This window comes from Stigmatopora nigra, chromosome 2 (genome assembly GCF_051989575.1).
Source record: "Stigmatopora nigra isolate UIUO_SnigA chromosome 2, RoL_Snig_1.1, whole genome shotgun sequence".
NCBI classification, from domain to species: Eukaryota; Metazoa; Chordata; class Actinopteri; order Syngnathiformes; family Syngnathidae; genus Stigmatopora; species Stigmatopora nigra.
Window position 1 is genome coordinate 16,059,052 of NC_135509.1, and position 27,706 is coordinate 16,086,757.

General features: G+C 39.0%; 2 protein-coding genes and 1 long non-coding RNA gene across 6 annotated transcripts in view; 1 reads left to right on the top strand and 2 right to left on the bottom strand.

Annotated features, from left to right (window-relative positions):
• trim44 (tripartite motif containing 44) overlaps positions 1-567 on the bottom strand; it is a 32,626-nt gene extending 32,059 nt beyond the window's left edge. For all 3 annotated transcript variants that reach the window (XM_077710529.1, XM_077710531.1, XM_077710528.1), the window contains exon 1: positions 404-567. The gene's annotated coding sequence lies outside the window, so the exon portion shown is untranslated. The remainder of the gene's footprint in view (positions 1-403) is intronic.
• Positions 179-27,706, top strand: LOC144186190 (uncharacterized). Of its 2 annotated transcripts, none has more exons than XR_013324818.1 (3): positions 179-460; positions 1,925-2,057; positions 26,494-27,706. It is a non-coding gene; the product is annotated as an uncharacterized LOC144186190 (long non-coding RNA). The 2 variants fall into 2 exon arrangements; XR_013324817.1 differs by lacking the exon at positions 26,494-27,706 and adding an exon at positions 9,829-11,287.
• Positions 19,124-21,535, bottom strand: fjx1 (four-jointed box kinase 1). The gene has a single exon (XM_077710527.1). The coding sequence runs from the start codon at positions 21,183-21,185 to the stop codon at positions 19,953-19,955; it is 1,233 nt and encodes a 410-aa protein (XP_077566653.1). The 5' UTR covers positions 21,186-21,535; the 3' UTR covers positions 19,124-19,952.

Sequence of the window (27,706 nt, forward strand, 5' to 3'; positions counted from 1 at the left end):
ATATATATATATATATATATATATATATATATATATATATATATATATATATATAATTGTTGTTGTTATTATTATTGTTATTATTATTTGCGATCACTGTATTCTTAATTCTATATTTCTGACATAAATATAGTCAGTCCACTCCACTCCAGTGTGATTTTCATCTGCGTCTGCGTGTCTGCGCGTCCGTGCGTCCGAGGTGCGGCAATGTAGGATCTCGCAAAAAGTGACATTCCTCAGACCACCATTGCCGTTCCTCATGACACCAGAAAACTTCTGATAAAATCCAATCTATCTTACCAGCGTTCATCGAATTATCACAATGGCATCTGTCATTTTTGCAGGGTGCTTCCTCACGTGAACACACGCACCAACGATTCTGAGACAAAGTTTGCATACTTACCGGTTGGGATCTGCTTGCTTCAACCTTTGTAGAACTGCTCACCAGAAGTCAGGAGAGGTATTATATTGTTATCTTTCTTCGTATTTCGTAAGTGTAGGAGAAATTGTATTACTGAGCTGATATTTTGATCAAGCGACGTCACCTGGCGAAATTCACTTCCTAGGTTTCCATTTCCCGGAATGACGTCATGTGTAAACGCGTATTGTAAAAAATTAAAATTATTAATCTCATTCTAAACTCTTGATCGTTTTTACGATGTAAAATCTTTGTAAAAATTGCCCTCGATGCAAAAATGTCTTGTTTTGTTTGTAGTAGAATATCTCAATATATATATATAGATATTTCAATTTATGTTGAAAATGTACTTTAAGGTCTGTAAAATGTGCCAAATATTCTAAATAACCTTATTAGCCATATATTATTTATTGCAAGATTACATTTTCACAAATGTAATGTTTCTTAAGGGCAGCGTGTGTTGACATAATTAACACAAACAGTATGTCATGTCAATATCAGGTGCAAAGGGTTAGAGTTAGAATTTAGGGTAATTTATTATTTTTTAATATATATTTATGTATATATAATTTAGGGTTAGGTTTAGTATTAGTATTTCGGGTTTGAATTTAGGGTTAGGGTTATAATTTAGGGTCAGAATATAGGGTTAGTGTTAGAATTTAGGGTCAGAATATAGGGTTAGTGTTAGAATTTAGGGTCAGAATATAGGGTTAGAGTTAGAATTTCGTGTTAGGTTTGGAATTTGGTATTAGGGTTAGAATTTAGGGTCAGAATATAGGGTTAGTGTTAGAATTTAGGGTCAGAATATTGGGTTAGAGTTAGAATTTAGGGTCAGAATATAGGGTTAGAGTTAGAATTTCGTGTTAGGTTTAGAATTTCGTATTAGGGTTAGATTTTAGGGTTAGAGTTAGAATTTAGGGTTAGGGTTAGAATTTAGGGTTAGTATTCAGGTTAGTCTGGAGGGCCGCTGCACGTGCAGCTTTTTTTTTCCACAGACACATTAACTAACTCGTAGGATCAGTGATGGTGTGACTAAGTATTGTTGTCCATGTTTTTATATGCCCTACATTTGATCGATTTCCAGTTCACCTCGCAGGGGCTTTCCAAAACATTAACTTCAGAAAGACTCATCGCTCAAACATCTGTGTTAGGAACTGCATATGCTGTTTAATTTTTCCTCACAGCCTCAAACTGACAAGACCACAGCCTTTTGAGGCATCCACAAAGGAGCATGTGTATGATAATTGACACCACATTGTCCTATAGTGTAATGGCAGCACATATGGATCTTGTCATATTCTGTTCCTCAAACATTACTTTCTTCATTACCAGTCTTCCAAGGAATCTGTGGTTTTCATTTGAGTTTCTTTGATCACCCATTTTTCACATGAAGGTCATATATACTAGATTCCTTTTTTTAAAATTCTGAATAAAAAAAGCTGAGACTGGTAGGGGAGTTGCTAACATGTCAGCCTCCCAGTTCTGAGATTGATTTTTCATTCCCAGGTTTTGACCTTTCGGTGTGGAGTTAGCATGATCCAAAAGTGAGCTGGGATAGGCTCCAGCACCCCCTGTGAGGATAAGCGGTTCAGAAAATGAATGAATTCTCCTCAGACTGTTCACAAAATGTCTATTGCAGGTGAGATATTCTTCTTTTCTAAAATGTTTTCCATCAGCCTAATAAATCTGCCAAATCAAACCAAATATTAAGCAGCACTGGATGACAATGAATGATATCTCACACTTTGGACAGCGATAGATGTCTAATTTTGGGTAGATCATGTTTATGCAAAGCCAGCCAATGAATTAAAATGTATTGTTAAACATTTCAATGGAATAGCCCTTTTATTTTTTGCAGAGTCTTGGATCATTTGAGTTTGTGCATGAAAAATAGAGTGAAACCAAAAGTATCTATAATTATGATCATAATATCAAGCTTACCCGATTATTTTTATGAACATGTGCGTTTTTTCTTGTCCACCATCAAAAATAAATTATTCCAAGTAGAAAACTACATCCTGAAATTTCATTTATTTCTTTATCTCTTTTATTTAAACACTCAAAACGGCAAGATGACAACAATAGGATGCGGCAAAATCATAGACGTTGACCATGACTTGCACCAAATCAGGATTTATGGTTAAGAAATTCAAGAGCAAGATTTTTTTCTAAATTATTTTTAGACAAATGGACCACTTCGAGATGGCTTATCTGATTTTTCCCATTATAACTCCTTTTGCTTTCTGTTGCCTCGCTTTATCATCCACCCCTGAGTGACATTTGAAAAAATTAGATGTATGACCTGGAAGAGAATATTTCTCTGCATAGTGTCCTAAAGAGTCTTCGCATAAACAGTATCTAGCCGATAATTGTTGCTCCTTCTCTGATTTAAATGTCATGCAATAAACAACCATAAATAATTGTCCAGGAAAGATTGCAGTCTTAACTGCAAGTGGAGAATGGTGCCGTTATTATCGAAGTAAAGTGGATTGCTTCCAAAGATAGATTGCTGCAAGTCATATTTTTATAGTGTTGGTGGGAGGACAAAAATATATGAAATAATACGAATGTATTTAACTAAAACTTTCCTGTGTCTGTTTTATCATTGGCAGTAAGAATTGTGGTCAAAATGGCATAACTAAGGGTCTCATTTTGAAAATAATTTGTGATTAAATTATGGATTTGATAAGATCATGTTGGAAGAAACATCTAAAATATGTTTTGGGGAGAATAAACTAAATCTAAATGTAAGTTGTAATAATACTTCACTCACCAATTTAATCACTATTGACACTTCTTAATCAATTGATCTGAATCTAGCATATTGGGAATGGGGTGAACATACACTCTGTTTCATTTGCATATAAATAACACCATGAACTATAAAACAGTCCAATCTGCCAAACAGGAGAGAAGGCAGTCTGAGGTTTGTGGTGTTTTTGACAAGGAGACCGGATGCAAAACACATGCCCTATGAATCAATTTTATATCATTTTATTACCATTGGGTATGTTGTTTGTCTTGAGATAAGACGTCCTTCAGAGCATCATGAATTGATTTAACACTCTTTTTTTGTTGTTGCTGCACCTATCACAATTATCTTTGTCACTTTCCTTGCACAGCATTTTACTTGGTAATCGCTTTGTGGATGCTGTTGATTTTTTTTTCCAATTATCTTGTTGTCAACTATAATGCTACAATTGTTTTATTTTCTGGACTTCATATTTCGGTATATCACAAGAAACTAAGTTGTTTAAATTTTCTTTATCAAATCTGCTGCCTGGTTAAGTACCATAAATTGTTTTGTAGTTCATATCGGAATGTATTAACAATCCCATTTTTTTTGGCATATTAGATGCATCCATCCATTTCTACCCCTTAACTGAACCTGAGTTGCAGGGGCAGCAGCTTTAGCAATGAAAGCCAGACTTCCCTTTCCTTAGCCACTTCATTCAGGTCTTCCGGCTGGATCCCAAGGTGTATACCTGGGCCAGCTGGTAGACATAGTCTCCCCAGTGTGTCCTGGATTAGCCCCATGGCCTCCTTCCAGTGGGACTTGCCCAGAACACTCCTGTAAGAGACCTAGGAGGATGTGGTTGAAATAGTTGACATACTTATCATGCTTCAAATAGAATGCATTTGTAAACCCAGACAACAAATTATCTTCCGGACATCATAGTTATACATGTGTGTAATGTGATTGGGAGTAAGCACCTAATCAGAATTTGCACTGTATGACATGAATTGCAAGCGTATTTGAGCTGTATATCATTAGCATACGCTCCAAACACATTTTATGCAGGCAATATTTCAAATTTTGCTTATGGAATTCTGGCATGCATCTAACGCTATAGCTAAAAGGTTAAAAATAAATATTATTGTTTGTATTACAATAAAGGGATTCATGTTTCTTAAATAAATATGTCAATTGTTTTTGTCTTGTTACATGAAACTTCAATTCCTAAAATAGTCAACTATGTATAATCAAAGAGAACTTCTAGGGCTGGGCAGAAAAATAAACAGGCTTTCTAACAATAGCACATTTACAGTATTTTTAGAGTAGTTGACAAACACATGCATTTGACCTGATTTTTTTTAATCATTACAATACAGTTGAAAAGTTCACCTTGTTAAGAAATCTACACTTCTGTTTCAAAACTCTACCATTCAAATGCATTTTATTTCATTCTGCCATACTCCTTATTTCCCAATTCGTACCATCAATGCATTATTGCTGTTTTCATGTGTCTCATGCAAGTCATATCATTACAGTCTGCTTGTAGCAAAGATTTATGGACTACACTCTTGAGCCTTTTTGCCTTACTACTGATAAATAAATAAAAAAACATCTGAAAGTTACTCTATCAGAGTAAGATTCCTAATTTAGGAAGAGACTATTGAGGTTACCAAGAGTTTCAGATGCTTAAATTATAGATCCAATAAATCTATCCCAAAATAGATATTCATTCATTATAGTTAAACTTGTGAATCAGAACCCTTGCAGGTTCTGTACTGCATTTGCGGCCGGGCGCTGATTGCACCAGCGTTGCCTATCTTGTTTGATCCTAACTTTCTATCAGGCTTTTTTACATGCTATGTGATCTGGGAAATTCGCTTTTTCGCTTACACCACTAATTGTAGGGCAGTGAGATAGAACGAGTGGTTTTCAGTTGTTTAATGGTTGCCTCCTTTTTCAAAAAGGCAAAAATTGCTTTTCTGGGGATGACTGTATATTATTAATTATTAAAAGCAATTGACTATGAGTGTGGGAGGCTTGAATGTGATGCTCTGTCAGCCAATTGGTGTCAAAATAGTTTGAGGAATGGACTCCACATGGGTTATTCTGGTATTTGACATCAAGACAGTAATTTAAGTGATAAACCGTCCATTGAAAAAACCTTTGCTGTCCTGACTGAAGACGTGAAGAGATTTTTCTGTCCGACTGGAGTACTTTTTAAAAAACTAGAGCTCACCTGTTGCATAAATAGTTTAGATAAAAGTGGGGCTCGCTATATAGCTAAAATAAAATAAAAACTCACGGACACACAAAATACCTATAGACATGCGTGTATCAAGTCAAGTACCAACATTGAAAGCTTCACATTTTTCAACTGTCTTCCAGACTTTGACACCCATCTGTCATTTTTGATGGGCCAGGACATGAAGCATGATATCTCTGTTTTTGCAGTTATGACATTCAGTATTTGTCCCAAGGTTGATCTCAGGAGCCTCTTAAATGTGGCCAAATCTCCTGTGCCTCAAATGTATGGCCTCTAGGCACTGATGTGGATTTAAAACATTCACAAGATGCTTGCAACTTTGAAATCCCTATAATCTTTGTAGGGTTAAGGTTTCATTGTCTGAACACGCATCATTAAGGGAGTAGAGTCAAATTCTTAGCCTTATAAACTGCCAATGACAGTGGGCCCCAATCCATCCCATTGCATGAGACGTGTGAGCATGGGGAAAATGATGATGAAAATGAGGGGGTGGAGTTATGTTTAATTTTTAAAGCCATTTTCAGTTAGAGTGCTGCTGCTTCAGCCACACTATCTGTTTCTAAAAATGGCTAATGCTCAGCCATTGTTCGCCAAGGCTGTACTTCATAGTGGCTATGTTTGCTGTATTAGTAATAAAGTTTGTGTAAACCACAGTGGAGGTTTGCCATTGTTATTCCAGACAAGGAAATATTATTAGGTTACAAAAAGTCACAAGGCTAAAATACTGTAAACAATTCATTTTTGATACATGTAAAATTATTATTAATATAAGTGTCTATTTAGCAGCCTTTTCTTTGTCATAAACAAACCCCAACCTCTTTTCTAATGAAATACCAGGCTCATTTTGGCTCCTAATTGTTTTAAATGAAGTAAAATCCAAATGGCATTCAAGGTTTATGCAACAAAACATTTATTTTTAGCAAATTTTACAAAATATTTTTATTTTGCAGGGGTAGAAAATGCAACATAATAGTCAGTCTGAAAGGAAGGTTGCCTTACTCTCTTTTTTTATTTTTTTATTTTGAATTCTTCAAATATTCCCACTCAAATTTACAAAATCAGAGGCTGGTTTCATATCATTTGTTTTAAATGGAGTAATTCTTAAAGGACATCACATCAATTATTTTGAAATCATATAGTTCTTTCTTTATACATTGAAGATCATCTATCATTAACCATATCCTATAGTCTAGCAGTGAACTGAAGACAGCACTGCACCTTCCAATAAAAAAGGTATAATTCTTCCAGCTCTGAGAGAAATAGGAACATAAAAGATAAGTAACTGCCAATGCATTTGCCTTAATCACCAAGGTAATTAGACATTTAAAGGTGGGTATTCAGTGTTCAATTGAATAACCTTTCCTGAAAGGTTATTTCAATGCCTCTGATGCTGATGTTACAGCAAGGAGGCAACAACACAAAGAAGATTGAAAATGAGAAGAAAAAATGAGGAACCGGTTTGAGGAGGAACAAAGCGATGACGGATCGAACAAAACTGTTATGAGGATCCAAAAGGAAACAGTATAAAAGGATGGGTATAGAATTTCGTCTTAGCAGATGGAAAAATGGTCTGTGAGCAAACAAGAGGACCAAAAGATGACCGTCATCTTTCCTCCGATTGACAGTTGAAGAGGCTCCCATTTTGCCGCAGCCTCGTCCCTTTTTCTATTCTTGCGATCCGACTGTGAATCTCCACCATCGACTCCTAAAGCAATGATTGGCTTGCTAGAGGGCGGACACACTGCTGTGTCAGCAAACATTAATAGAAAAGTACCTGTCAAAGCAGGTGGTGGGGGAAGAGGGGAGGCTATGAAACCCAGAGGGTGGAACTGAAAGGGTGGCAATGAAAGGGTGGGCGGAGAAAAACGTAAGGATTATTCATTTGAAGGATGGAATCTAATGATTGTTAAAATGGTTATTAAGGTGCCGACTTTGTGAATCTGTAGGTGTGTGTCTGTGTGCACGGGTGGCCTTATGTTTATGCCTTACGGTCTATACATTTTTGTCTTTACTCACTGAAAAAAATCGACATGAGTCATCCAAAAAAAGATTATAAGATTAAGCAGTGTATTTCTGGGGGAACAAAAGATCGTACAATTTTTGAATGTACGTGAAAAATGGAAGAATGCCATTACTGAGCCATTCAGTCTCATTCTTATGTATAGTGCACTATATACATGCAATAGGTCGTGCAACGTAAGGAAGTATTACAAGAGAAAATAGGAAGAGAAAGGTTAAACTGACTTCGCACAGGTTGAGGGAAAGCAGAGTATTGCGTCACAAAACCATTAGCATTGGCTTTGGTTGAGGAATAACCTGCAGAGAATCACAATGAGTGCTTTTATCTCTCAGAGTTGCAAACCTTTTCAAAATTGCCTTGCAAATACACTGGTTAATCCCAAAGGATTAACTTGTATTTGCATGCATGTGTAGCTCCCTAAGGAAGAATTTGTTCACAAATGTAAATATAACATCAGGATTTCAATTACTGGAGGGGGGACACATATCCTTTCAACTACCCTCACCCTTTTCTCTTCATTCCTATTCCACTTGCTACCCTCTCGAGTTTCCACTCGATGTTTTGAAATAAGATCTTGTTTCCTCAAAAAGGAATGGGGTCCTTTCCACAACACTCAACACATGGCAACAGATGTGTATCAGAACGTGTGAAGGAGGTGGGCAAAGGGGCACTAAGACAGAAACTGGAGAATTGAATGTGATGAAGAAAGGGAGAGGGGGGAAAAATACCAGGAAGACCCAAAGAGACAAATGGAAAGGAGGCGGGGCTGAGGGTTGAATCAATTGAAAGAATGAAAGGTGAGGGGGGAGGGGTGTGAAATGGAGAGGAGGTTTTCAAACACTGCACAGCAGATGCCACATTCTGTCTGGCACAATAATATGTGGGTCGCCTCTATTTTTACCCTCCCTGTGTCACTTCGGGGTAAGCACACATGTCCAGAATTTGTGCTCTTTATGTTGATTTGCAGACATGACACATTGGGCCATTTGGTTCACCCTAGTTCATGGAAACACTAACATTCAGATTTGGAAAAACGATCATCCCTTTAAAGATGACAACCAAAAGGAAAGTAAAACAAAACATAAGTCTTGTTTCTTTTGGTATTAGTCACACAGCTTTCTGGAAGAAATTCTTGGCAGTTTAAGAAGAGAAAATCAAGCAAAACGTTCGTGTCTATATTTGGGGATTTTATGTACTTTGCAGAGGCGGCTCGACTGCTGAGTGGTTAGGTTCAAATCCAGGTTGGTCTATCTGTGTGGAGTTTGGAAGTTCTCCTGTGTGGGTTTTCTCAGGGTACTGTGGTTTCCTCCCACAGTCCAGAAACATGCATGATAGGTATGTTGGACAGTCTAAATTCCCCCTAGGTCTGAGTGTGAGCTTGACAGTTTTTTTTTTTTTGTCTCCTTGTGCCCTGCAATTGGCTGGCCACCAATTCACACATGCCCAGTCAGCTCGGATAAGCTCCAGCACCGCGCGTGAAAATTGTGAGCATAAAGCAGTTCAGAAAATGAATGATGAATGTACTTCACATTTTATCTGGGTTTGTTTAGATCGAGGGTTCAATTTCTGGTGTGATCGGCCTTCCTTTTCTTGCTCTCCCTGTTTTCTCAGGGTGCTTTGGTTTCTTCCCACATGCCAAAAAAATATTGCCCGAAGGCATGAGTGTCTATGTGTGTGGTTGTTTTTCTTGTTGTGCCCTGCGATTGGCTCACAATCAATTCAAGGTCTGCCCTGACTACAGCCCGTTATCAGATGGACTCGGGCGCCCCATGACCCCTGTGAGCTTCAGTGGACAATGAATGAAGAAAGGTCTTTACACAATTCAAAAGTAACATTAAAAATGACTACATTTTACAGAGGCAGACATTAGGGAAAAAAAGAACTCAGCACAGAACAAAAGCCGCTGCATTATAAAATGAGCAAGTTGAGCACAGATGGTTATGCCCTGCATACATGCAAATGCAAATCTCCACAGACATGCTCAAATAGGGTAGGATAGACATTTCTATACGACCTTGGATTTCATAATCAAAGTCACAAGCTAAGAAGCAACATTTTAAAGCGGGGAAATATTGTATCCAGTGCCAATAAAAGAAGCAATCTACAAAGGGTCACCTTTAAAATCATTGAAAATGAAAAGCTAAACCTTGTCTCAAATAATTATATACATTAGACGAAGCTAGAAAATCCTCAAATGGGCCATGAGGTGAGCTGTGCGCCACTTTTTTAGAGTGTGCAAAGAAATGATTTAGCACTGCAGCTGTACAAAGTGCAGCATATATGAGAAATGTTTCTCACTAAGTAAAATTTAGAGGACACTACAACAAACATTGCTTATTCTTGCTACGTCTCATACCAACTGCACTCTCACTTTCACTGTCCATCAGCAGGTTATAAATCTTCCCTTTCATCTGCTGGTGTGCCTCTGAAGTTCACAAATGTCGTCATGGTATGTGAGGCCTTGTGAATTATGGGAACACCTGGACTGGATAAAGGCGTGTTAAAGTACTATTGAAATGGGATGTATAAAAATCCATGAAAAACAATATGATAGCTAGCTGTATGGGTTTAACAAATTGTGGTTATTATTTTATTATTCAAATTATGGAATAAACACAGAAAGTTGATGGGTTTTTCCAAATTGCATCATTAAATGGATAGATAACGTTCTGTCAATTCAAGGGTGTTGAGAATGGATTTGTTTTTGTTGTTTATAACACTCAACGTGTCTGGGTTCAGTCACTAGACTTGCTTATTCAGTGTTGTGTAATAGGATCAACATGCCCAAAGGAACTCAACCATTCGACCCCAAAAATGGACAGTTGTGGCAAGTTTGAATTTAAATGTTTGTGCCTTTGCTTTCCTCTTTCAGTATATTATTCATATGTTGGCCATTATTTACAGTGAAAATTGATTGTATGCTAATATATCGAATGAGTCTCTTGAGTGATAAAATACGAAACATTTTTTTCCAAACACAACTGTTTTATTGCACCTACAAAACAACTACGGAAACGAAATCAAAGCTCTTTATTGAAACAATTTTGGAACATTTTATACATATATGTTTTGTTGAATGAAAATATTTGCAAACTTCAAACGAGAAGTTTGCCTCTTAAAGTTAACTAATAGGAAATGATCCACCTACTTTTCACATTTGTCTACTTTGAATTACTTCATTTTTGTATAAAAATGTGAACAATCAAAATGTACTGTTTATAATGTTTTTGAGGAGTGTAAATAACTTCTTGATTTCCCTCATGCCAATGTACACATACTTATATGCATATCCTTTTTCTGCACGCAAGAGAATTGGTCCTCCTAAAGAAAAAAGAAGGCATTGTTTTGCTGTATGTTGTTTGTTTTTGCTCAAGGGCAACTCAGCAGTGTTCAGTGTTCAGAGACTCACAGTTTCCCATCATTCAAATTTGGATTTGGATCATACACAGTTATTCATTGTACTGGTTTTCCAAAAATGCATTTGTTTTAAATCAACTTTACAGGACCTGTAAAGAAGTACACTTGATCGCTTTAAAACTGATGGCCAAAACTCTGCTGTGCAGTTTTACTAAATGACACATCATGTTGGGAAACGGGCCATTGTCCTTGCTGTTTCTAGAAATTTGGAACCATGTCCTAATTGAACAATTCAAATTCAAATAGCGAAGACTCTTTGCCAGCAAATGATTGTTTAATTAACTGATGTACGTAATTATGTTGTGTCCCAACCATTTACATGCTAAAAGGCATTCAATACTATCAGCATTTCTTTACAATGTCTGGAGTGCAGTCCTGCAGATGGCAAACCTTATTATTAAATGAAATCTAAAAGGTTTTTTAGATTTATTTCTCAACACTGTATTTTTGGGTTATGGAAAGATAAATAATATTATGGGATGAGGTTTCAAATAAAAACAAAAAGCAAAACAGCAGACAAAATGACTGTCAATGTGGATGAAATATCTGAGTTAAAAAGGCACATATGGCAATGATAAAGTGAATACTCATCTTCCATCAAAACTCACTTGTCTTTGTAGTTTGCCGATGGCCAATGTTTGCAAAATGGAAATATTTACACAGGACTGGAAGCTGTATGTAACCAGATAAAATAAACAGGTAAAAAATAAACCGGAAAAGGACACAGCGTTACTATATTGAATCTATACTTCCTGAAAATGTTTTTAAATTGTTCTCTGTGTACTAAAGGGTCATTAAAATTTCCTCTGTTGTGGGTTAGGAAGTGAGTAAGACTACCCACCCTTCTTTCCTTTGTTTAAGGTAATGCTAGGTTGCACTAAAGCAGCAAACAGCCGGTTTGAAAGGCTGAGACTGGATGACTTCCTTTTTGAGACAAGTCAGTAAAGCATGTGACATAATATAAACGCATCTCCACACGAGTGGGGGAAACTCAAGCGAACAGTATTATGCATGAAAAAATCTTCACAAAGGAGCAAGTGTGCCACAGACCTCATGACCACAGCCATGAATTCTGCAACAGAATAATCCAGTGTTCTGTGGATGAGTCAATGTGGTTGGATGGAAAGACTTGGTGAGACCCAGTGAGCATCTTACCTGATCCAATCATATTTTAAGAAACTCATGCTTGATTAACTATCTGAATAATGTTTCTGATTTCAAAATATCGCTTCAGTATCAACAACGGTCAACATAATTCACAAAAATACATAAATATATTCATATTCATATTCATAGCCTCATAAGGGTCGAGGGGAGGGGTGATGGACCGTATCTCAGCTGACTTTTGTCACGAGGCAAGGGACAGCCTTTCACGCTTACACTCATACCTAACGGCAATTAAGTGTTCAAGCAGCCTGCCTCACAGCTCTGGGGTCCTGGGTTTAAATCCAGGTCGGTTCACCTGTGTTGAGTTGGCATGTTCCCCCAGGGCCTGCTTGGGTTTTCTCCCGGTACTCTGGTTTCCTCCCGCATTCTGAAAACGTGCATGATAGGCTGAATTGCCCCTTTTCCTCTGAACCAAAGTCAGCTGGGATAGGCTCCAGCACCCCTCGTGACCCTAATGAGGCTGAAGCGGTTCAGAAAATGGAAAAAAAGCACCCTACCATGCATATTATTTTGGAATGTGGGAGGAAAACAGAGTGCCCGGAAAACATGCCAACTCTACACAGGAGGCCTGACCTGGGATCAAACACAGGACCCCAGGACTGTGAGACCAACACGTTAGCCACTCGTTCTCCGGACCGCCCTGGAGGAGAATATTGAATGTTAAACAAATTTTCTGAAGAATGTAGAAAATAGTGTTTGTATTTTAAATGTTTTTTGTGTGAATCAAAGCAGTAAAAGGAACTAGATCACAAGCCATGATTGTTCATTCAGAAGTACTGTTGGGGCTTGTTTTTAATGTTGGTGGTTCAGAGAAAAAATTATGAAAGTTATACCTCGCACATCGTCATTGACTAGATGAAAGTTTTTTTTCACTACTGTGATTTTAGTCGTTGGTCTATGGCCTTTGAAGGCAATGCTATGCTTTGAAGTCTTGACTTTGGTATTTTGGTTGTCACTGCTTTGTTTAATGTTTTGCCAAAGTGGTGAGTGAGGAGGAGTGAGAGTATGATTTTGATGTCAAATAGACTACAATTTGTTTCATTATTATAAAAACTTAAAATTTTAGGACACTGACAAAGACAATGCACAATGTTTTATTTTCTTCGACTGCAATTGGGACCATTTTCAAAAGGACATTTTAACCTTGTTATACTGAGGTAATGAATCATTTCAAGAACAAGGCAGATTTTCGAGCCAACTTGTTGACCTTTAGTAACAAAGTGTCTCTGTTGTTTTCCCCTCGAGACAAGTAGGCTACATCCATTCTTGTTTATGGTCTGTTTTTGCATGCATGCCAAAAGCAGATTATCCATCAACTCACATCAGCTTCATTAAGCTATATTTGTATTATCATGTCACACTTATGACAGATTGCCTCCAGTCTTCTGTATTCAGCACTAGGTGGTCTCATCGCACCATCAGTAAGGCACATCAAATTTTATTCAAATGCCAATAAAACTACATAGTCAGCTATAAGGCTACTATTGTTTTATTTGGTTGAGTTGTTGCATTATCTCACTGATACTGGGGGAGAGTTATCAGGACCTGGATCCAACCCAAAAAAAACCCACCTGTCCCCACTCCTGCATGCTCGAGTGCCCCCTGCTTCATTCCCTACAATCTCTGTCACATACTTACTTAACTGATTGACTCTTTTGACACCTTCCAGCAGCTTCAATCATTTCGAGGAGAAAACAGCATAGAAAGATGTAGTGCTTTTGCGGTACAACAGACTACGATGGTCTCACAAACACACAATTTACATACAAATTACCAAATTACAGAGTTCCCGCACTGTCAGTGATAGGTATAATTCAAGAACACCACCTTGGATAGGTTACAATCTGAAACTGGCAGAACAAGTGAGGCAGGAACGGATCAAGTCAGCCTGGAGGAATGTGCTTTTTCAGCAGGGTCGAAGAATTTTGTCATCACACGTCCTCTTGCCCTTCTATGTATTGATTCTCTCTACACTTCAGGCATGTCTGGCACAAAGCCTGTATGACTTTGTCACAGCAAACTGAGCTAATCGCAAAAGCTGAAATTCTTCTGTCAAGCAAGCACTAAAGGGCCAATATCATTTTTTGACTTTAGATTTACAGCAATATTGCTGGCAATTGTTAGTTTAGTACAAGTACCACAGTGAAGGCTATGCCAGTTTCTCTAGTTGAGTGGTGCATGAACACTTAATTACAGGAATAGAAGTAACATACATTTGAAGCATTAAAATTACAACGTAACTGGTGCGGTTAAAAAAAAAACATTGTTAGGGTACAATTTCTAATGATAGTCATTTCCTATTAGTGAGCCAAACGACAGCAATGTTCAAATTTTGCAGACAATATGAGAAATTACACTTTTAAGTGTTATTTCTTACTTTTGTTGAACACTTGGTCCTCCATTTCAATAATTCCCTGTTGTTATGACACAGACTAAGGATGGAAATTAGCTTTTGTTCAATAAATGTCAACTCAAACTAGCAAGTATGAAAATAATTGTCTTCACTTGTGAATAAAATAATTCCATCGTGTTATTGTCGGATTTGTGATAGTTTCACATCAAGCATCAATTGTAAGCTCAAGTAAACAATGCTTTAAGCTTAATACTTGAGGAACTTACTTGTTTTGCTTCTGAAATTGGATAGCATGTTTTGAATTGGAATGGAAAACCACTCCAAAAAGATCCCTGCTAATTAGTGTGGATGAGTGATTATGGCTTTTAACAACGCTTCCCACTGACATTCCAAAGTGCAAGCTTTCGCCAGTCTACAAAATGCACCTTTGAAGGAAATAATTTTATCATATTTGTGCTACCTCAGAAATGGGCAGGTGCTGGTCTTTATGTACCTTCTACGTACAGTGAAATGTGTTTGACAAGCTAGAGTGAAAAAAAAACCTCAAAGTAATTTCCATAAATACACTAATACTCATTTACATAAAGATGAACGTCATGCAAATGAGTATGCTCTACAAAGTTTTACCTTTGCTGCAGCTAAGCATAACTGAAAGTTCATGAGTGCCTAAACACGTCAATCAAATCCCATTCAATATTTTCTTTGTAATCTGGAGATGAAGAGCAAAACCGGCAACCACACTAAGTATCCCTATTAAAAATTATAAATCATCCTAAAACAAAACAGTAGAAATACTTAGTATGGACGAACATAAACTGAACATCGTGAATTTTTCTTATAGACAGCAATTCAGTTTTACTGAACTTTCCAGGGTTTTGCTAGTGTACATTGGGATTTGGTACTATTTCCACAGCTCTTATGTCACTCAATAATATTACAAGTAGCAGGGGCAGAGTTTTGGGTTGCTGAGGGTGCGGCTACACCTGGATCTGGTCCTCTAGGGGGCCTGGTTTGCGGGCATAGAGTGTACATGGTTGGGCGAGGGTGGGGTAAAAACCAAACAGAAGATGATGCACAGACCTATAATGTAGTGTTTAAATGTTAAAAGATCCCTGCCTGAAGGGCCCTATGAGTCAATAACCCCTATTACCCTCCCACACTCATCCACTTCATCCAAATGGCCTGTTGATACTCATCACACCCTGGCTCTGTACACTTTTGTTCCGCCACTGACCTTTTAAATGTTATAAGTAAATATTTTAACTGTAAACAGAGTATATATGCTTTTCCACTTTCCATAAGCCATTAAAATGACACATTTCTCAACCAATTTAACTGTTTTACATGTAAACAAATATTTCTTTACTCTACTTTTCCTGCTTCAGCATAAGAGAAAATAGCTTAGTATTGACTATTTAAGTAGTAGTTATTTCTGGGGAATAAAAGGTGACTCACCAAAGAAATGTAATTACTACAGCAAAATCTTTTGTTAGCTACCTTTCTTCAAAAAGTGTTCCTTTCAGTGAGCTGAATGTTAATTTATTGTGACGTAACACTGCACTGAATTGCAGAATATTGTCTTACCTATCTGCTAGGTTGAGAAAAGGACTATTTTTTGTGTACTAAATGAAAGCACAGTCTTGTCAAAGACCAAATGTATGGAGAGTTGAAATTTTGTCTCAATCATTGGTCTCTGATAATCAACCAATGAAATGTTCTGAAAAGTTTAAAATATGGGGTGTTGTGCTTGATACAAGTCACAGTATAGTTATATACTGTAAGAATAGATTTATATTATGTCCCTGTTTTACATCCAATTAAACTGAAATTACAAAAGTCTGAAAAAAAATCTACTACCTTACGTAAGCCTGGTGCCCATAGGTAGCCGGGATGGGCTCCAGCATCCCCTGCGACCCTTGTGAGGATGTTTCAGAGAATGATTGAATGAATGAATGAAGCGCTCTTAATGCGATTGCACATGGATTTTTCTTGACGTGTATATACAACATACAATATATTGTAAAAAGAATATACATCTAATTGCTTTAGTGTTTACATCAAAACAATAAGAATGGACTCAACTACCTAGAGAATCGATGCATGACATGAAAGGAGCAAAACTTATGAAAGGAGGAATGATAAAGCAGTGAGCAATATTTTCTTTAATTTACAAGCATGTCATCACTGAGGGATTGGACAACAGCAGTTTATATATTTTCTCTGATATACAGCAGTCTTTAATCATTTTCATTTTGCCCCTAAGAGCTCTAGAAAATGCAAAATCACAATTTGAGGTTGAGTTAAATACATCCAAGCCCAAAGTTAAACTTGAATGACATGTCGAAATGTCGACCAAAAAGTATTTGTATAATTTTGTAGTTAATTGATGGGAAATTTTGCATTTCACACATTTTTTTGCTGAGAAAGTAATTGTTCTCTAGCCTGAATACAACTTCCATGCTTTTAAAGGAACAAACCCCAAATCCATGACCTCATGTTTGTACCCCTGGTTTGAACACAGACAGGCTTTGTGTCAGCTCTCCTTGTACACCAGTGCCTGGATGTCCAGCTGACAGTGTGAAAGCCCCTCTAGGCGTTGCCCCAGCACCCATCCCAACCCCCCGCTTGACCCCTTATGGACGGTATCCACTCAGCTGTGACTAAGTGACTCTCTTCCTATGTGTTTTATAATGAAATCATTCAACCATGTGCAGGAAGTCCCCTGCACTATGTAACCTCGAAAGAATTCCAGTTACGTCTAACCACTCACACACAGCAGGGCCACTGAGGAGAGACCCTAATTAGTGACTTGTTGTTGCATGGGAAACTAGCTAGACCTTCCTTTATCCACTTTATTTTTTTTAATAATCTATATAGGTTGTCTGCGCCCCCCACAAGTAGTAAGTGATCACAAAAATGTCAACTCTTTCCATATTTTATAATATTTTCTTGTTAGCCTACTCGCTTTGGATATGGTTGCTCGTAAGTCGACAGAGTTAAAAAAATCAATAAAATAAGCATTTGTTCTTTATATTTGTTTTAATGTAACAATTTTTATTTTTAATTTTAAAATGGATTAAAATGGATCATCACAAAATTAAAACATAAATGTCCATGTTGCATGAATCACACCATTTTATAGGGAGATTAATCTATATATGTATGTGTGTATATATATATATATATATATATATATATATATATATATATATATATATATATATATATATATATATATATATATATATATATATATATATATATATATATATATATATATATATATATATATATATATATATATATGCAATGTTTTCCATATTTATATTAAAACCAATCATTGCATTCTGGTGGGAGTCATTTAAAGTCAGGGGAAAGAGATCAGGGTTAAAACCTTGAACATTAAAGACAGTCTGTATGCACAGCTGGTTCCTGTTTCATTTTCCTGGTGGGGAAATCACTGCGTGTGTGTGCGTGTCCATGGAGATGATCCTCCCTCTGCTCCACTGGAATGTTTGCAATGTGGACATAAAAAGGAAGATCAGTTGAAGTACCTGAAGATCAGTGCTGGGACCAGCTGCATCTCAGCCGGCATGATGGTCACAGCCTGCAACTCATTGTACCCACACAGAAAAGTACCACATGTAAAGAGAAACAGCACACTAGCAGTTAGAAGGGTGTAATTAAGCACCACGCACAGCTTTCAAGCTGTGAGCTATAGGAAAAGTTTAATTCATTGGGCTGCGTCACACAGGAATTTGTTGCTTATGGATGAGAATAAATTGGGTGTGGACTTGAACCAACTCAAACAGAATGTGTGAGTAATTTAGAAACGGTTAATTCTAAACTGTCTTCAAAGCAAATACATTTCTTGACGTCATTATACATATAAGATGTTTACATGGCTAACAAATAAAATGAAAGGGTGATGTGAACAGTGGATACAGCCACGTGGATCCGAGTGCAAAGTGTGAGAGGCAGTGAAGCAGGAAGGTTGTGAGTCTGGTTTACACATGTAGACCACAGTTAAACATTGTGTTTAATCCCTGGTGTCTGCATTTCGTCGTAAATCTCTTTGCAGGATCCAACACGACCAGGCATGCCTAGAAGGTGCCCAGCTGCACGTGGTCCAAATAACCACCCCAACCCCCTCCTCACCTCAGTGAAACTCAAGTCGGCATATTAAATGTAGAACTAGAGGGCAACCCATTACCATGACCTCCTTTTCCTACAGTTAGTCCACACATTGAGCTATCAAGCTTCAGAAGCAGGTGGTTGCACCGGATGAAAATGCTTATAATGCCTGCTTCACCCTCCACATGATGCTACTGTCATTGCGACCCACCAAGAAAAACAACATATTGCAACTACCCAAGATAAGAAATGATGGAAAATTCACTCATGGAATATCACCAGCTAACCCTCTCATCCCAGAGCTCCCCAAATTAAGATGTGCCTGGGAGTTGGCGGAACATACCAAAGTAGTAAAAGAAACCAGCTGCAGAATAGCGAGAGGCTGAAAATATGACTTTCCGAAGCTTACTGCACTGTATATCATTGGCTTTTTTTCTCAGAAGTCCAATATGGAACCAATAAACTCTCGTTGTTGGCAGAAGGTTGACGAAATTAACCTTTAAAAAACAGTAAACAAAACCGTCCGCTGGTAGAAAAAAAAAATCATTAATCAAGGGGAGATGCTTTAAATCAACAGATGAAACAATTTAATTAAGCCCTTGATTCAGGTGGAAGATGGGAACTCATTTCAATTTAGTTGGAAAACAGCAAATCCTTTATAAAATGTATTAAATGATGTCACTTGTCTCCTCCTTCATAAATCCTAGTAAGATTATAAAGGATTAGCATGTTGTAGCGTGCCTTTGGCTGACAGGGCAGCTCAGAGGGAACATTCATGCCATTTATACAACAATGAAAGCAGTGTTATGATCGACATAGCAGCTTGTTCATGCTGCTAAATGTTTGACACACCGAAATAAAAGTCAAACTGCACACACTGTTTTAACATAAATTATTGTGTATTAAGAGAAAAATGATGGTTGGGGTGGGGGCAAGACATTTTGGAATGTTACAAAGCTCATTAAATTAGTAGACCACTGACTTGCCAAAACAAGTTGGTGAAGAATATTTACAACATGTACAATGCAAATGATACATTTTAAGGCATAATACAACAATAACAATACAAATGCCATGCTGCCTATAGGACAACTGACTGTGCAAAAAGATTTTCTAAAGAAAATGACCAGATATATAACAGAGTATTAAATACTGTACACTGTAAGGCTTGGGAGTTCATCTTATCTAGATTACAGACCATATGGCAATAATCCATATATATTTAGAGAGCATGAGGGCCTACATTATGTTAACCCATGCAGTCACTATTAGAGTTTTAACATTTGATCCTAATCAAATACAGTATGTACAAAGTGGGCTTCATAGTGTGAAATAAATCAGCAGGGATTAAAGATGGCACAGATAGTTATATAGTAGGCGTCACATTCTATCCATAAGAGGTAGTTCCGTTGGATATTCGAGACAAAAGTGACACGCTCATCTTCAGACTTCCACGTATTTCTCTTTACAGCGTAAAATATGTTTGTATACTCTGTCTATTCTGTCCTGGAGGATAGTTGCGTGCTCTTCCGAGAGGAAACCCAACTCGCCCGCCAAAGGTTCGCTTTCTCTGTAAAGCTCCAGGAGCCTTTTGCTGACGTCTCTGCGTCGGTGGAGCTCGGCCACGCGTTGCACCGTCTTCTCCCTGAATACGCAGACGGAGCTCAGTACTGTCTGATGATATTGCTCCCACATACCCAACACCCGGAATCCGTGCACCAGCCCGGCCTCGTTGTCGATAAAGACGAGGTCCCCACGGGGGGTTTTCAAGAGATTGTTGGTGTCCCTCTCCATGATGCGCGCATCCCATTGCAGGCTGAACAGATTGCTCACCAGCCGGTCAAAATTGGCTGACAAGTAGTCGAATAGAATCAAGTCACTCCACTGCACGAGATCTACCAGCTCCTCTGCCGTCTTGTTCCGGAGCTCGGGATGCAGACCGCTTCGGTCCGGTCGAAGCGGGGCAGGTGTGACGACCCCGCTCAGATTGGAGACCCACTGGGCGAGAGAAACAACAGTGTGCTCGCTCCATTGTAACGCCCCGATGCGTGCCCTCACCTCCCCCCATTGCTCGCTGTAGCTGTTCATCTGGGAGAGAACCAAAGGGGGAAGGTTGGGGATCCCCAATAAACAAGCGAGGTAATAGGTCAAAGTTTCCCCTTGCACCTGGTCAGCATTGATCCCATAGCGAACACACGCTTTGGAACCATCAGAGAAAGTGGCGAGCTGATTGGACACCCTCCCACATCCAGGCTCCAGCTTCACAACCCGGGATGCTCTCGCCCTGTCCCGCCAAGCCCGGGCGTATTCCTCAGTGAAGCCCACTGGAACTAGATCCTCCAGCCAGGTGCTCCAAAATATGCCACCCCTCACTGGGGAGTCCGACTCGAGCGACCCCCCTCGTGCGCTCCTATTATCTCCATTCACGTGGTCATGGCGACTTCCATTGTGAGCCTTGATTTGGGTTCGTTGTGCCGCCGGGACAGCGAGCAGAGTACGAAAAGTTTTTGCTGAAAGATCCACGGGGAGTTTGGGGTAGAATGACCCCCCGACCGGTACCGCGAAGCCCCGTTTGTGTCGTTCCAAGCGCTCCTCGAGTGAGCTCCAAACGTAGAAAACGCCGGCGAATGCGCACAGGAAGAGCAGTGCGAACAAGTTGGATGTCAGGATCCTCATGGCGAAGCCTAAAATAAAAGATCCACTTCTATTCAAGCCACGGCTGAGCTGAGAACCACCTTCGCCCCTCGTTCCCAGTGTCTGCCAGGCTGGATGAGAACGGGACTCCAAACATGCGCGTCGCACATCTCTCCGGTCCGTTTTCAAAAGTCTTCTTTTTGCAGAAAAAATGTTTGAATCTGTCCTTTAATGAACCCTTTTCGTCTTTTCTTTCTGGTGATGGAGTGGCTATCCGTCCGTGAACACCTCACTGCTTCTCCTCATCCTCTCAGTCGCTCTCTCCTCAGCTAAACTAGTGAGTGCTGTGTTAGTTTGATTTGTGGCGGTGTTGGCTCGTTGAGAAGCGAGGCGGTGAGGCACGTGACTCTGGTCCCGGGTTGGTGGGCGGAGGGTCGTGCGGAGGAGGGCTCAGGGAGGAGCGAAGCAAGTGCACTATGTGCTCAGTGTGTGTGCTCAGTGTGTGTGCTCAGTTTGTGTGCTGGAGGGGCTTAATTTTAATCTTTTCATTTGAAAGCAGAGGAAAGAGTCTAGAAATTTTCAGAAACAGATTAATTACTAATCTATCTCGTATTTCCGGCCAACTATTCCACACCAGTTCACATATTTTAGTTCAACAATGCATTCACATTTTGACAAATGTATTGACTCAAATGCAGAGGGAATGACTCAAACTGCCTTTAAAGTGCAAGACAACATTGATTCATTCATTTTCTGAGCCACTTATCCTCAGCCTTACCCAGCCAACTATGGGCCCCAGGCGGGGGACACCTTAAATCGGTGGACAGCCAATCGCAGGACACAAGGAGAGGGACAACCATTCATGCTCACACTCATAGTTAGGAGCAATTTAGAGTGTTCAGACTCTGCATTTTTATAGAATTTGGGAGGAAACTGGAGTACACTGAAAAAATCAAGGCAAGCCCAGGAGAACATAAAACCTCACACAGTGAGGACAGACCTGGGATTTAAACCACAATCCCTCAACAGTGAGAAGCCGTGCCAACCACTCGGCCGCTTGGCCACCATGCAAGACACCAACTGAGCACAAATAATCTTCATATAAAAGACTGTAGGCCGCCTGATGGTGTCGTGGTTCTCTCGCCTGACTTCGGTGCAGGCTTGATTCATGTTGGTGGCATTGTGATAATGAGTGTGAATGGTCTCTTTGTAATCAAAATATCCAACTCTATGTACATTTGTTAGTTTGTTAGTAGTTTTTTTGTGAAACAAAACACATTTCTACAACATGGCTAGTTCCAAATTACAATAAAATCAAACAATCACCGGTATAGGAACATTAATGACCATCAGGCATGATGGTGATAACTGAAATCCCAGACATTAGGTTTGTCTTGAAGTTTATAGAACCTAAAATGCAGCTGGATCGAAAGAAGGCTCTTCAACCTGTGATGAAACTCATGGATGGTATGACACTCGAGCGATTAGTTTGTCTTAGTCCTCGGATTGTTCTGCACATACAAGCCAGTCCTTGAAATTCACCCTCAGAAAAATTGCAATAGGAGTGGTACATTAAAGAAATTATCCTACGTCTCAATTTGGAGTCTATATTACTGACGTTGGGTGCAGTGTACCAATTAAAGATATCTGCCCAGATGCTTGCGGTTTTATGTTCCACTGCTACTATATGGAGCACTCCCAGTAAGAGGACCCTATAGAGACACTTTGCAGTACACACTAATGGATTCAAGCAAGGATGCATGCACTAAAGGGTAATAATACATAAAGAGGATGGGCAGATAACTGAGGATACTCATATTTGAGTGGTTAAAATAGTAGTAGCATTGACGAAAGGCCCTTATATCAAACCACTCCTTCCTGGAAAGACTGGATTTTTTATTTTTTCATCTTTATTCCACCCAAGAAAAATCTGATTGCGTTTTTTTCTAATTTATAAAAGTTCTGCTGGGGTAAACATGAAAAAGGTGTGGTATTTTGGTTTTACCTATAAGTATATACTGTCTTACTTTGCTAAGAAAAATAACAACAACAACCACCGGCTCACTGCAGCTATTTTGTAGTTCTTTCAGGTATCAGTTGGTCAGCTGTGAGACCATCAATATTTGATGGCTTGGCAGTTTATGCCTTTTATTTGCTTTCCCGTGGCTCACCAATGGCCACTGAAGCAGCTGCAAAATTGCTGCCAAGCACCAATTATTAGGGTTGTACCAGCTTCAGCTTGTTGAACATTGTAATCTTTTTCCTCAAGCCTTTGAATATCCTGAAGTGGTCATAAGTGAAGTTTTATCACTCTGTGATGCCTCCATGGAACTCCGCATTTGCGGATGCAGAGCTCTAGTAGAGCCAGAAAGATTAACCCAGACTTTTTGTGAAAAATTCTAAGACTTTAATATTGGGATTCAAATACGCATGATCAGAGGACACGAGCAGAAACTTAAACACACGTAACATGAAAAAAACCCACACAATTATAGGATTTTCTTTTATTCAGTAGCCTTTGTTTCAAATTTATTTTCTTTTATTGTCCAATACTATTCACATTTCAATGTTAAAACTGATCATTTGCATTTTTCCTGTACAAAGAAAGGCAGAACGGAGGTCTAGTGTTAGCACATCTGCCTCACAGTTTCTTTACTATTGTGCATAGTTGGCTGTGATAGCCGTATTGGCAACCCTTGCGAGCTTAAGCATAACAAAAAAGAATGTGCCAGCAAACAACCAGCTTCACTTCAAAGCCTTAACAAATGCCAAAATAGTAAAATGCAACAGCACCTTCTATTGGTAAAAGTATTTCTTCTGCAAAATCAGGCCATCTCTTTACATCTTGACACCAGGTGTGCAGGGGGTTTTTATTAATAGGAAGGCTCAGCTGCCAGGAGATGCACAGATTATGAGCAAACGTATTCAGAAGCACAACGTTCTACAAAAGGCTAATAGACCAAGAAGTTTATAAAACTAATTCATTAATTCCTAGCCTGGTGGTGTGTGGTTAATATGCATGGTAGGCTGACTGAACACTCTAAACTCTATTGTGAATGGTGGTTTTTGTACATGTGCCCTGCGATTGGTTAGCAACCGGTTTCCTTCATGCCATACCTTCATGAGGATAAGCAAAAAAGAAAATGAATGAATGAATAATTTAACAAGCACAGACAACTAAGTTTGACATTGTATACATACAAAAATCTATTGTTATGTAAGCTCAATGGAGGCTTATGCAAAGTATAACATCTACATTATTTCAAAAGCTATTGAAGATTAGGGAGAGCTTCTTTATAAAGAAAAAAATACATTAGATAAGCAAAATATCACCAGTGCATTTGCCTTAGGAGCGGGTAATCTTACAAATTTTTGTTAAACACAGAATCCTGTTTCAAGTAACTTGCATTGGATAGTGTTGGCAGTGGGTGAGGACAAAGAAGCTTCTGAAACTGGCGTGAACAGTATTATTGAATACATAGACTTTTTGCCAAGAACAATTTTGAAACTAACTTTGAATTGGCAAGCAATGGACAATGTGGTTACAAACAATACAAAGCCTTAACATGAATCGGAAAAAGGGAATTCAAGGCCCACTTTCACGGATTTTTACACACCAATTAATTGATAGAATCCTTTCAAAGAGTATTAAAAAAATAATCCATCAAGACTCACAAACTTCCATCATTCGTGAAACTGTGGGAAAAAAACTGTAAATTCTTCTCGGTTTTATCATCCATTTGTTTTCCCTACTGCTTATCATCACAAGATTCACGGTTGGTGCGACTATGGGCACTCACCGTGACTCTTGGGATGTGGGAGGAAAATACCCGGAGAAAACACACACAGGGGGAGAATATGCAAACTCAACAAAGGAAGGTTGGAACCCAGCTGGGATTGAAATTCTTGATCTCAGAACTGTGTTGATGTTCTAAGGCACTCGCCCACCGGGGATGCTCGTTTTATCATCTTGGTCTTATTATTATTGTAGTGGATTTAATTAGTCAGGCTGTATCCTGCACCCTAGGCCATGTCACTAATGTGAAATGTATATACTTGTTATGTGTTGAGTGGAATATTCGTAGTTGAATATAGTTTAGTGCTATGTGTTCTTGTTATGTTTGACACAGAGTTTTGAGATTTTTTTTGTGCTTATTCTTTCAAGTGTGCAAAAGCGTTGGAGCTTAAGGTGAAAGACTGGGAAAAGATTATAGGCAACAGGGAACATTTTCAAAGGTGAAACACTCGGTGTGTGAAATAGCATGATTGTTCTGTTTGTTTTTGTTTCTCAAGCTGGTGAGAACCTCCAAGGAGAGACAGAGACACATCTCCACAAATCAGCCATCTGTTACCCAAAATATTAGACTGCATCATTTCTAATTTACATACATCAAAAACTTACCAAATGTTACTGTTTTTGTTTGAATTCTTTTCTTCACCCTTTGTAGATTTGGCACGGTGATTTTGTGGTTAGCATGTCCACCTCACATTTCTAAGAATACTTATAGGTTTCAATCATGGCTCCGGCTTTACTGTGTATGGGTTTATGTCCCCTGTGCCTGTGTGGGTTTTCTTCTGCTACTTCAGTTTTCTGCCACCTCCCCAAAACATGCACCATAGGCCGATTGAACACGCCCAATTGTCTTTATAGATGTGAATGTAGTAGGCACAAATGCTTGTTTTTCTCATTGTGACCTGCAATAAGCTGGTAACCAATTCAGGGTGTGTCCCTCCAGGACCTCAATGACCCTTGTGAGGATACGCAGCATGAAAAATGATTGAATGTTTTTCCTTGTAATGTTGTGATCCTCATTTGACACCAAACCTGAAAGTCCACCGCCATAGAAAATGTACTTCAGTAGGTCCCACAACACCATTTTCCCAATTTAATGTTTAAAGCTGTTTTAGCTAAAATATTTTATGCAATGTGTCTGCATTCAAACCAAGTAGATAGCAAAGCACCTAAATGGTCTAAATAAGTTAAGACAAGGTCACTAAAGTACCCCAATTCACATATAGGAGATGTGGTTTATTTTTTTTCCGCCCTCCAAAATCCAGTTTTTCATTTGTTGAGACCTACTTTACTTAGCTTTCACTTGAAGCTAAATAAGTGGCTAAATAACAGCAACAGTCTCTTGGGGTCTAGACACGAAAAATGAACAAGGCTTAAGTGCATTGCTGGAATTCCATCTGGGTTATGTTGACTTTTCAGAGTAAGGAGTATACATGTAAAAACTGGATCAGTGAGCAGCAGTGGCAGCCAAGCTTTTGGTGTCTCTTTCCCTCAGCACAAGTGTCGGCATGTTCACAAATCAAACCTGTCTGCTTCTTGCCATGTGTTATCTTGCAGGTCAGCAAACCTTGGAGCCACCACCCCTCCTGCCACATTCCTCCCCTTCACATCCTCATAAAACCCCCAGTGCTCCCTAGAGGACCGTAATGCTTGTCTGGCTTCTCTCAACCAGTCATGGCCGCCTGTGGTCAAGCGATGCAGTGACACAAGAGAGCCCTCACCGTCTGTCATTCTGTCTGCAAAGACGCAGTGCGCTCATCAGCCGCCGCCGCCTGAACGCGCCACAGCTGCGACGCAGTCTCAAGTTCTCTGCATGGTGCCACTCTGCCTCTGCAGATGGCCAGAGGTGGGGGACACACGAGCTATTGGGGATCAGGACAGAGGAAGAGAGAGTGAACAAGGCCTGTGCTGCTTCCTTTTTAGTCTGAGTTTAGTTCACACTTAGCAATAACTCATGGGTCCCCTGACATTGTGGAGCACTTTGTCTTCTGGACTGAATAATAAATGTGCACGTTTCCCATTAGCGTTGAAAGCAACAATTATTTCTCAAGCTCAGACAATTATTCATTCTCTCGGATTTAGAACAGGGTGGTTGGAGATCTATTGGGATGAATCCATCGTCTTGAAGTTTTTATGCAAGTTTAAAAATGTGGTTCTCATAGTTCAAAGTGGTCTTGCATCTCTTTTGCAGGGTTAAATGCAGGTTTGAATATGAAGTAAGGTCAGCTGAAATAAAAGGTGCTGTTTAGTGTTTGTTCCTTCTGACATGTTTGAGTAGCAAGTACATATACAGCCAGAAATATAATACATTTTCTGTTGATTTGGTCTGTTTGATTCACTTCAGGAAACCTTTGAACCCAGTGAGGATATATGGTGACGAGAATGCATTAATCTTTGATTGACTTGGCATAGGCATTCAATTGCTCTGATATTCTCAAATATCATAGGAATTTCGGTGAAGATTTGTGTTTGATTACTGTAAACTGTAGCTGCTGTGTGATCTGATCATCTGAAAATCTGTTTTCGATTGCCATGTACAAAAATTAACAATTAAACAAGGTAGATAAATCAGTAAATTCCTAGACCACGAGACCTGACTGGAATGAGATAAGTACAACCTAGAAGGAAGAGCCTTTCTCTGAGAGGTTAACCACCTCTAGCGATGAACCAACAGCAATGTTTAAGAATACTGGCCCCACGACTCTTATTTGTCGGATGCCTGCTGAAAGCACGACACTCTCTAGCTTTAAATCATTAGCCAATTAGTAGG